Source organism: Callospermophilus lateralis, chromosome 15 (genome assembly GCF_048772815.1).
Source record: "Callospermophilus lateralis isolate mCalLat2 chromosome 15, mCalLat2.hap1, whole genome shotgun sequence".
NCBI classification, from domain to species: domain Eukaryota; kingdom Metazoa; phylum Chordata; class Mammalia; order Rodentia; family Sciuridae; genus Callospermophilus; species Callospermophilus lateralis.
This window is the reverse complement of record NC_135319.1, coordinates 64,486,442-64,498,657: the sequence shown is the minus strand read 5'-3', so window position 1 is coordinate 64,498,657 and position 12,216 is coordinate 64,486,442. Positions and strand designations below refer to the sequence as shown.

The 12,216-nt window shown below is 40.6% G+C and overlaps 1 protein-coding gene across 1 annotated transcript in view; it reads left to right on the top strand.

Moving 5' to 3' along the window:
* Arhgap19 (Rho GTPase activating protein 19) overlaps positions 1-7,148 on the top strand; it is a 50,205-nt gene extending 43,057 nt beyond the window's left edge. Inside the window, exon 12 of the mRNA XM_076834241.1 lies at positions 3,354-7,148. Coding sequence (XP_076690356.1) covers positions 3,354-3,364 — 11 coding nt within the window. The 3' untranslated portion in view covers positions 3,365-7,148. The remainder of the gene's footprint in view (positions 1-3,353) is intronic.
* Positions 7,149-12,216: the final 5,068 nt, after the last annotated feature.

Sequence of the window (12,216 nt, the reverse complement as noted above, 5' to 3'; positions counted from 1 at the left end):
AAATGGCAGTTTTTGAATTCCCAGGGGTGGTATATTTGGAGATAGGTGAAATGTAAAAATGACAAGGCCAGGTCCTTGTGTTGAATTCTTTCATGAGATGGGTATGCTACTCAGTACTGCCCCAGATGCCAAGAGGTAGAGCTTCAAACAGATCTACCTCGTCCCTGCCTGCTTGGACCGACAGGACATATGTATAAGTTACCTTAAGAATATTTGCTAAGCAACTTTAAAAAAAAAATGTAAGTGATTTATGAGACCAACAACAAGTGCTTGGTGCATGCTGATGGAATGGTATGTTCCTTTTCTGTGTAGTTGTCAGCCTTGATCAGCAAAACTTGTCCGATGTTATAGGACTCTGAAAATTGTATACCACATGTTTTTTGAGGCTGTTTAGTCCTGAAAGGATTGTTTAATGGTGAGACTGCTGATTGTTCCAGGTTCTTCTGGCAACTGCTGTGCTTTTCTCTGAAAGAGTTGGTAGTTCACTGGAAAGACTGTGATTTGTGTTGGTCCTTATTTGAGTCCTTATTCCTCTGACCAAGGAAAACCACTCATTCTCTCTGAATTCCAATTTTCTCCTCTGAAAATGAGGATAATACAGGAGTAGCATCCTTAATTTAAATTTAGAAAGCTGAAATCAGCCTTCAAAATCTGAAATTATCCCCAAGCAGTTTTTAAAATTTTTTTTCAGTTGTTGATGGATCTTTATTTTATTTATATGCGGTGCTGAGACTCAAAACCAGTTAGTTTTTTCACACATGCTTACCCCTGACTTTTATTTTTATTTTTTATTTTGGTCCTGGAGCACACTGAAGCACATCCCCAGCCTTTTTTTGTATTTTAGAGACAGGGTCTCACTGAGTTACTTAGGGCCTTGCTGAATTGCTGAGGCTGGCTTTGAACTTGCAATCCTCCTGCCTCAGCCTCCCAAGCTACTGGGATTACAGAAGTGTGCCACCATGCCCAGTGTGCATTCTGACTTTTAGAGTTTTGGATTAGGGATATTCAACTGATAAAATCTGAAAATCCCCCAAGTCTGAAACTTCTGGTTCCAAGAATTTTGGATAAGGGATATTTATCCTGTAATTAAACCTACTTGACAGATTTATCACGAGACTCAATTGAAATAATATTTTTAGAAGTACATTATAATTATTAAGGCCTTATTATTATTAAGTTGTAATAGTTGTTACTGAGGAAAACCAGATGAGAGCTGGCCTGGCTATATATAGATGATCTCTAGCTTAACATGCTTGTTTTACTACTGAGACATGAGCATAATTACTGTTTGAGACATCAGAAGTAGGAAGAGAACAAAAGCCCAATCCTTGTGGATTAATCTTCATTCTTATCTAGAAAATTAGATTTCACTATAGTCTTCTTATCTTTGAATGAATTATCTGAGCTCATGTTTCTTTCCTTCTTGCTTCTGACTTTGAGGCAAGGGCTGTCTGACTGCAGCAAGAACAGCGTTTGAGTTATTTATGTCTAAATATTTCTATCTGTATGTCCATGAGTCAAAACCAAGTATAAGTTATTTTTGAAGGATATGTTGTTTTGTATCTATTACAGCTTTAGTTGCTATCATTTTTGAAGATAAGCAGGAAATAATAAGTCTTTCTATCTTGAGAACTCTATTTTGGAAAGAAAGAAATGAATTTAACAAATCAGCCAGTTTACTATTTTATTGAGGAGTTTTAGAGCAGGGGCCTTCCTAAGGGGTCTAATAAAGGCCCTGGCATTATTGTTGCACTCTTTTATGTGAGTTAATGTGTGCATTTTTCTTGGGGAGAGAACCTATAGTTTTTGTTAGATTCTCAAAAATGATAGTGGTTCAGAAAGATATAGATGCACAGAAAATGAATGACCTTCAGGCCAGGCATTATCACTCTATCCTGTCTCTGGTCACTTCCTCTGTCCTTTCTTGCTATTATGGTGCTAGCTATTCTTGTTTTCCTCTTTTTTTCTTTATTTTTCTTTTGTCTGTAGTAGCTTACTGTCATCTTCCTAGCCCTCGTCTTCTTCTCTTGTTGTTTTAAAAAAACTGTCTTCTCTGCTCTTCTCTCCTCTTGTTTTTTTTTTCCTCCTCTTAGTAGCTTGGTCTGCTTCTCCAGCCCAGTTCTGTGCTCTGTTGACTATGCTCAAACCAGCATCTCCAGGTCTAAACGTCTCCAAGTCTGCAGATCCAAGAGCCTGCAGTGTGTTTCTTTAACATAACAATGAATACAGTCCTAAGTTTGTTTGTTTTGGTACTGATGTTTATAAAAATAACAAATGTTCTTTGAAGAAGATAATGCAATTTTATTAGCACCATCAACAACATAATCCCCAAAGACTTCTATTTAGCAAAGGGTTTCTCAGCCTTGGTACTATTGTCATTTTGGGTCACTTAATTTTTTGTTGTGGGGCTTCCCTGTGCATTGTATGATGTTCAACAGCATCTCTGGCTTCTACCCACTAGATACTAGTTGTGACAACCAAAATGCCTTCAGACATTACTAAATGTCTCTTGAGGGGGAAAAGTCATTCCTAAATGGGAACAACTGACTTAGCCTGTATTTATTAATGGAATTTAAAAGTAATGTTATTTTCAGTAGTCACAATCTTACCTGTTCTTTAAGGTTCAGCTTGAAACCCCAGATCCTCTTTGAAACCTTCTCTGTCTAACCCAGCCAGATAGAATTACTTTTTTCCTTTGAACTCTGATGCTACTAAACTGGAAACAGTGTGATTTGTGGTTATTCACTTTACATGTGTTGTCTTATTTCTATCTGGTTTCTTTTCTGGGAGACAAGGGTCAGACTTAAGTATTTGTGGCCTCTGTCTTCTGTTATTCTCTGTCTCGCAATGATGACAGTGCCTTGTTCTATTAAGTGTTCAGCACACACTCACTAATAAGAGGGGTAGAGGTGTGAGAGCTTGAGCTCTGTATTCATTTAATGCTTGGGTCCAGTCCCCTGCTTTGCTGCTTAATAGCTGTATGTCCTAGGACAAATCACTGGTGTAAGTTGCAGATCTTTCATCTGTAAAATGGCAGGATCATTGTTTCATGTGCAGCTAGTTTTGAGGAGAAATGAGAAAAATGCACATAAAGAACTTAGAGCAGCACCCAGCACTAAATATGTACCTACTAAGTGGTACATGTGAGTGCCATTAAGATGACTTAATGAACTAGGGTTAGGTCAAACAGACAGGTGATGTTTACTTGGTAGAGAATCAAGTTCTCAATTAAATTCTTTAACTTTCAGTTTGTATAAAGTGTTTAGTATAGATTCCCATAGTTTTGGGGTGGGATGTTTGTAAAATGAAATATTTATACATGTGTCTAATGCTGTTGTTTTCCTTCAACCTAGGATTCCTCTGAAGAATCTCCAGTCATCCACCCAGAATTTTCTCTTTAGTGGGCCAGTTTCTTTTTTGTTTTTTAATGCACACAATGAAGCTGGACTTGCAGCTAGCTTGCTGCATTTTTGAATTGAGAAAGCCAACTAACACTGTGACCTGACTGACACTCTAATCCTGCTCACTGGATGATGCTGGCAAGCTGTGCCTCCTGAGGGAGCAAGCTGTTCTCCCTTGCTTTCTCTTTTTAATATTATGGGGAAACCACTAACCAGCCACCTGGCTTATACAGTGTAGCAAATGAACAGAACCAGGTGGTGTGTTTAGGCAGGTTCTGTTTTAAAAAACCTGAAATTTGTGCTCGACTATCAGTGATTTTTTTTTTTTTTTTAATTCTAGAGGATTGATGTTATTTTAACTGGGGTTTTAATCTGTTTGACAGTGTTGGGGGATAGTTGTTTGTTATTTACTTATTTGTTGTTTGTTTATTTCTTTGCCTTAAAAGCCATTTTTTTTGGAGGGGAGGGGCATTTGTTACCTAAACGGGCTCTTGATAACCTAAAAGCCTTTTGGTCTTTTTCAGCTTGAGCTTTGGGATAGCTCTTTAACTCAGGATGCTGTATTCCTCAGTATCTTATTTGTGTTCAAGGAATGTGTAGCTTTTTTGGAAACTTCTTATTATTCTTGGGTCTAAGATTATAGGATGTTTGACCTGCAGTATTGTAAGCAGAATTCAGAACAACACTGTATTTTAACAGATTTTAATTTTAAACTGTTTTCCCTCCCCCACTCCCTCACTTCTCTCTCTTTCCTTTTCTTCCCATTTCTTCACTGATGCAAAAATAATTGTGTAGTTGCTGAGGTTGTCCCCTTCATTCAGCATCCTCTCACCTAAACCATCTCTGGTGCCAATGGAATACTTCTGAACCAAATTCTTGTGACTCAAGAAAAGTCACTGACAGCTTCCTAGAGGTGTGCTGAATTGTTGTATGCAATGGGAAGCTCTAGGAGGCTGGCTGCAGGTGGAGTCCTGTTGACCTTCCCAGGGACCAGGTGTGCAGCTAGATTTTCCTGAGAGCAAGTTGGAATCAGAAGAAAGGAGTGAACAGCAGTCTCTGTAGAGCCTATACGATTTAAAGAAGAGAATGTTCTTATTTGGAAGCAGTTGTGGCTTTTCCCCAGTCCTCAAGAGCAGATGCTGCACTTCTCCTCTCCTTATCAAAGGGGCCTTGGGGAGAAATTTGGAGATGGGGCTGGAACTTTTGCCTTTTGGGTTGTGTATGTTCACATATGTTTGAGGTGAGCAATGACATGACTTTAGTCTTGTATGAAATATTAACTGTCTGGCAAACAGCACGTGGCAGGTGAGAATGTTCAGGTGTGTGCCTGACTGTGTTAAGTTACATAACCATCCCCACCCTGTGTGCTGGACCCATGTCAGGCCACTGTAGGGAAGCAGATGCCCAACAAAATATGGTTTGCTGACCTACTTTTACATGATTGAAAATGCTGCATTATTGCCGAAACAAAAGATGATTCTGGGCAGCAGAGTTTGGCTTTGTGTCTGACTCTTGGTCCTCTCTTCTATACTAAACTCTTTCTTTTGCTGTTGTAACAGCAATAGTGAAGAAAGTTTAAAATTCAGCCTTTACTACTAATAGGCTTAAGGACAGTAGATGCGTGGGAGTATTAACCCCTTAAAAGCCCCTTTCTCTGGAGCAGTTTTAGGTCATTGTTAAAAATATTAGCAAATTCAACTGTATAGGTTTCTATTTGACTTCTTTTCTTGAAAGTTGCATTTATCTAAAATTACTTCTTTCTCTTATTAAGAAAAAACAGTTTCTTACCCCATAGACTCCTTTTGGTATCACTAAATCAAAGTAGTGTTCTTTCTTAATTCTGTACTACCTTTCTTTATTCCTTCAAATGTATTTCATCCTGGAGTAGGGTGGCAGTCTATTAAATAAACATAAGTCTGGCATCAGGTAGAGCAGAGCAGTGACCAGATACCTCCTTGTCACCTGTTAGTTCTGTGCTCAGTTTAAGAGAGGTGGTTGACACTTAAGAGATGCTATTTGGATAAATGGAATCAGTAACCCAGGGTCGTGTTCTGGTGTGAGGATGGTAAGAGATGTTTACCACATGCACACGCTTTTATATAGCTAGTTCCCTGGAACAGTTTATGTGTGTATTTGGGTCTGTTTTTTGTTTATTTATTGATTATACTTTCACTTAATTCAAAGGTATTATAGCCATTTTTTTTAATAGAAGCTGTGATCCAGTTGGAAACCACATTTGAGGAGTAAGCAGTATAACCTTTTACCTTATAATATGTAACTATTCTGATCCTATGGAATCTTATAGAAAACAGAAAAAACCCTTCCTCATTGCCATGGAAGGTTGCGATCTCCCTTCTGATGTGGTGGGCAGATATTTTTGAGCCAGTATTAGTTAATTTTTTAACCTATAAGATGTTTTTTAAATCGGTTTTATTTGTGTTTATTTTTCATGTTGGAACAGTCTCTTTGGATGTGTCTCTTCTTGTGGCTTTTAAAGTTTTATTTCTTTCTGTGGTCAGCTGCCATGGGTTTTACGTGATGTCAGTATGGGGTGGTGTATATGTGCCAAGGGTGTGCAAGCATGAAAACACAGACCGCTTCCTTGATTCAGTTCTGTGCTGGAGGAGCTCCATTGGCTGAATTAGTGGGAGCCACAGGCACTGAGTTTCCAGCCTTTTATAGCAAGGGACTTTTGCACTGGGAATAGTGATTTGGTTTGAAAAACTCCACTGCAGCAGTTGAAGGAGGATCAGACCTCTTTCAGCTTGAGTGTCAACAGGTTAGAGGAGCAGGTAACGAATCATAAGTGAACCAGTTGACCTTCCACAAAGGAGAGCTCTTTACCTGGAATGGCCACCAAGAGATAAGAATGACCAGGGGACCCCTATGGGAAATGAGGCAGTTCAGGGCTATGAACTGTGGGGACCACTGGATGCTTCATAGGTGATTGTTTTGTTGACCTCCAGGGAGACCAGTTGACCCTAGAGTCAGAACAGAGCCGTTCTTCCCTCCTGAGCAGGAGTTTTGGTCAGCTTCCCTCACAGGAGTCTGCGGTAGCACACGGTTAAAATCCTGCTTTCTTGGGAAACTTGTGGTCATTGGGGCTGTGCCACATGGGAGGCATCTTTGGGAACCGTGGTCTCTAGACTCTGTCTGCTTCCTTGCTCCTTCCAGGGCCCCACACAGAGGCTGGAAACTGATGGCCCCCTTTCAGAGTCTCACCTGCATAGAACTTCTTTCCCCAGCAGAGATCGTCCCTTTCCTCCTCTGCCCTGAAACTTTTGTACTGAAGGAGAGGACCTAGATCGAAAATTGGACACCAGCAGGACATTGCAAACTTTGGGGGCAGATTTGGGTTTCTCTGATGTACAAACTCTTGAACCAGTGGCAGTTAGTCCCATGGCAGACTCAACTGTAGAAAGCTGGCCTTCCAGACAGCTAATGCTGAGATCTTGATGGAGGAGGGCTAGTGAGAAGGTAGAACACAAATAGCCCCAGTGCTTGGGTTACCATGGAAACCGGAGTATGTGAGGCCACAGCCTGAGCCAAAGAGCCATTGAACATGCCCCTTACATATTTAGGGACCAGCAGAACCTGCTGGGAAAAACATTCCCTCACCCCAGGGTCCTGTCTTCCTAGCAAGGGTTGTCTATGCACTATCTAAGAACCTGCTCAACAACCGAAGCAAGGTTTCTTAAGAGAAAGTTTCACCATTTTTTATTCATTCTTATTTACTATATATATATGTATGTGTAATTATAAAGAAACAATCATATGCATTGTCTTTTCTATTTATGTAATATTCTGAAATTAAATTTCTTTTGTTTCATATCCATAGACTTTGACTGGTCTTTTAGTTCACATCATTGGGTTATTTTGAAAAGAGAGGTTGCCTCAATCTATGGAAGAAAGGCTCTTCTTGGGCTAAGGTTGTTGCTCAGTGGCAGACCCCTGGGTTTAATCCTTAGCACCACTTTTAAAAAAATAAATAAATAAAGGTCCCAAGTATAATATGTCCAACTATAACTAAAAAATAAATATTAAAAAAAAGGCTCCTCTGACCATTGTGGTGGCACATAGCCTACAATCCCAGTGACTCAGGAGACTGAGGCAGGAGGACTGTAAATTTAGGGCAGCCTCAGCAACTTAGCGAGGCCCTAACTAAAAAAAAAAAAAAAAAAAAAAAGTCCTGGGAGTGTAGCTCAGTGGTAGAACATCTTGGATCAATCCTCAGTGCTGATAGATAAATAAATAAATAGATATTTCTTTTTGGCTTGTTTTTCAGCTGGGTGGGTAGCTCAGGGGTAGTTGGATTTGGGAGCAGATAAGAAATGCAAGACACTGGGCTGCTGAACCTCCTGATGTCCTGTGACTGAGTGCTTTGCACAGATCACAGTTCCTCATGTAGTATCTATTTCCTCGCTTAAAAATAAGGACTGAGAGTTACAGCAATAGTAAAAAACTAGATATTTAGACAAATCTTGTTGAAATGTTTCTGTCACATGAATTTTGGGGTAACAATACCATAAACTGGGTGGCTTATGAACAACCCAAATTGCCAGGTATGGTGGCCTTTCTGGAGTTCCAGTTCCTTGGGAGGCTGAGGAAAGAGGCTTGCCTGAGCCCAGGAGTTTCAGACCAGCCTATGCAACATAGACCTTGCCTAAAAACAAAATCAAAACCCCAAAGGGGAAAAACAAACAAACAAACAAAAACAAGCACAAATGTATTTCTCACATCCTGGAGGCTGGGAAGTCCAAGATCAGGATGCTGGTAGATCTGGTTCTGTTGAGCCCCTGCTTCCTGGTTCATAGCTGCTATCTTTTCCCTGTAACTCGCATGGCAGAAGGGACAAGGTTTTCTTTGGGGCTTTTATAAGAGCCTTGTCCCTATTCTTGAGGGCTTTACCCTCATTACCTAATCATATCTCAAACACCCCACCTCCAAATACCCTCACATTGGGGATTAGATTTCAACATGAATTTTTTGGGAAACAGATATTCCGTTTATTGTAGCTGTTGCTCATTGTGTGATTTCAGGTATGTTCCTGAACCCGCTGTCACCTCATCTGTGAGGTGGAGATCATAGTATCCATGTCAACAGTACTACCATGCTCGTGAACAGATGGAAGGCTAGGGTTTTAATTTGGGATCTCTGGCTGGGCTTCAGGAGAGCATTTGCCCCTGTGATTCTATGTAAAATTTTGTCTATTTGCATTTTTCCAGGGGAGAGATTTCATAGCTTTCACAAGAGTCTCAGAGGAGTCCTTGACCACTAAAATACTGAGAACTACTAGCCTTTAACAATGCTGGCAGATGGCAAGTATTCATTAAATGTTAATTCTCTCTCTGCCAAGGATTAATTTTATAATCAGCAGGATATTGGTGCTGATGTAGTTATTTTGATAACAAAGGAGCTACTTAAATTCCAAATAGAAATAAAATCTCTGCAGTTGTCTTGACTCTGTGAACTACCCATGTGCTCCTCTGTTGTCAGTAGATGCTGCTGAGAACTACCTGTCTTCTCCATCTCCCAAGACCCATGTGTATTATTTACAGTAAAGAAAGGAGTCAGGTCTGCTCCCTGAAGGTGAAGCAGGGAGAGGCTTAAATAAAACTGGTAGTGCCAAAGAAAAGGAAATGGGCTGGAGAGGACAAGGGGTATTTTGAAAAATAGAAGGACGATCAAAATGCCTGAGAGTGCTGAGCATATAGCAATCAATCATTGAGTCATGGAAAGAAACGAAGAGGTAAACATGCATTAAACAATGGAAAGGGAAGAGAGGAAAACAGGAAATTGGGAAGAGTCATGCTGTGGTCTCCTCCTCCTCCTGGGCTATTTCATTTTCCTTCGCCTGCTGTGGTACATGGCCCACTTTTGTTTTACCAGTGTTCCTGAATCAGAGGCCTGCAGGGGCCTGGAAAGTTGAAGGCTGAACCCCAGGCTAGTGGTTAAGGTATAGAGGACGTCATTTAGATGCTTCTCGGAGGCTAGCCTCTTGAACAAAAAATTTGACTGAGCAGTGGCCAAGCCTTGGTTCAGCTTGAATGTTAATATCTGAATCCCTTATCAGTGGCATTCAGTGCCCAGATCCTGAGAGTCTTCTACTTGAAATCAGGATTAAGGTGAGTGGGAGGGCCCATTGGTGTCATTGCTACCTTCTCTTTATATTCCCAGAAATAAGTCGTCTTTGTTGTCAAGGCCTTGGTACAGAGGAATGCTTAATTAATTTGAACGGTATCAGTGGGCAGAAGAAAAAGGAAAGACTCACAGTTTAGAAACTGAGCCTGAGGGCCAGAGAAGCCCAGGAGGTGGAGCCAGTGGGCTAGAAAATAGTCAATCAAACTAAGGAGGTAAGTAAGCATCTTTTGGGGACTCTTGTACCAACCTGGGTCGGGGATGTCAATTTTCCACATAGACATCACAGCTGGGTCTCTCTCCACTTAAGGCTGAGGCAAGTACAAATTTAAGATTGTGCTTAAGATTGCTGCATTTATCATATTTTCATGATCTGTGTCCACTGGTAATGACTCAGAGGGGAAAATAATAGCCCTCAGAGGGAAAATATTGATGTGATATACAGTCATGTGTTGCCTAATGATGAGGGTACATTCTGATAAATGCACCATTAGACGATTTTGCTGTTGTGTGAACATCGTAGAGTGGCACACGAACCTGCATGGTCTGGGTCAGTCTCTCCCCATGGCCTCTGGGATGTGGCCTCTGGAGACTTGGTAAACATGAGATGTGTGAAGCTGCTGCCAGGGCATCATGGCGTACCGCTTTACAGTGAGCTTCAGAGTGAAGGAGTTCCACATAAAACCTAGCACCTTGCACATGCTAGGCAAGTGCTCTACCACTGAGCCCAGTACCTCTAAAACAACAATAAAAAAAAGTAAATACACCAGCAATAGAATTATCAAGTATCAGGTACTGTACATAATTGCTATACTTTTATATGACTGGAAGCAAAGGAGGTTTGTACTAGCGTCACCACAAATGAATGTGTAAAGCATTCATTGCTCTATATATGACAGTTACAACATCACCAGGCAACAAGAATTTTTCAGCTCTTTAATAACCTCATGGGATCACTGTTGTATATGCAGTCTGGAGCATCACTGTGTAGCACATCACCGTATGTGGATATATTATAAATCATGTCTAGCTTTAAAGAATGAGTCATGCACGCCTATAATCTCAGTAACTTGCTGAGGTGAGAGGATTGCAAGTTTGAGGCCAGACTCAACAATTAGTGAGACCCTCCTCAAAATAAAAAAATAAAAAGGACTGGGAATGTAGTTCAGTGGAAGAACACCCCTAGTTCAATCCCCAGTACCAAAAAAAAAAAAAAAAAAAAAAGGAATGAATCACAAGTTCAAATGTTTTAAAATACTAAGTACTATATGTGTTTAAGGGTTACCCTCAAGTGGGGAGCTTCTGCCCTATCAGATTGCATTGAGAGCCAGAGCAGCAAGTCAGCATACTGTAAGCATGAGAAAAGCAGAGGCTCTTCCTTTGATGAAGATTCAATATTCAGCTGTGAGTGTGTTTTAGAAGATTCTATTTGTGGGACTGAAACTGCCACCCCGGAACACACTGTCTTCTTTAGAAAGTAGTGTTCTTCTTTTTTATACTTTTATTTATTTTATGTGGTACTGATGATCGAACCCAGCACCTCGCACATGCTAGGCAAGCGCTCTACCACTGAACCACAAACCCAGCCCCCTAGAAAGTAGCATTCTTTAGATGATGTTCCAACTTGATTGTCCCATCAGGCCTGCACTGTGTTTGAGGAGCTGTCCAGCAATCACTGTGATAAGAATTTCAACCTGAAGGCAAATGCCACAGTTTTGCAGAGTGTCATTGTGTTCTGTTTGCCCACAGCTCAATTTAAAAAGCTGTCCATGATGGGCTGGGGATGTGGCTCAAGTGGTAGTGCGCTCGTCTGGCATGCATGCCGCCTGGATTCGATCCTCAGCACCACATACAAACAAAGATGTTGTGTCCGCCGAAAACTAAAAAATAAATATTAAAAAATTCTTTCTCCTCCCTCCCTCCCTCCCTCCCTCCCTCTCCCCCCCGACCTCTCTCTCTTTCTCTCTTTCTCTTAAAAAAAAAAAAAAAACTGTCCATGAATTCTTCACTGGTCTTTCTCTCTGTGATCATATTTCTTAACTCTTAGACTAGAAGTTCCTAGAGATAAGAGCTTGTGGCCTCATTCAACCAAGTCCCATTGTTTATCTTGAAAAGCTGAACATGATAATTTAGACCCATCTGACATTCCCAGATGGTGGTGAAAACGGGTTTGATGGTTTGTTTCAGATGAAGGAAACCACACCAAGAAGCCGTGGGTATTAGCTTCAGTTACTTTGTCTGAGTCTGTATGACTAGCTGAACTACTGAATCACACCAAGTCTCAGTTTACTTGTGTCTGAAATACAAATAATTATGACTACTCTACTTCTCCATCTTGTGCTTTTGTAAAGTCCAGAAGAAATCATGAAGTGAAAAGAGCCTCAAAAAACTGTTAATCCCGTGGAACAGGTACCTGTGGCCAATACCCCAAGCTCACCTCTTTACCCCATGTGGAGTAACTTGTTAATGTCCCAGAGTTCACATCATCTCCAGCATGAATGAAAAGAATATGCTTCATATTATAAACCATAGAAAAATATGACTTGTATGTTATGTCTGATTTTTTAGCTTCTTTAGGACTAGAATAAAGTGTCTGTATTAATGTCAAATTTCAAAATATTGACTAAGAAACAAAAGTGGCCTGAGCTGGGTGTGGTGACACATGCCTGCAATTCTA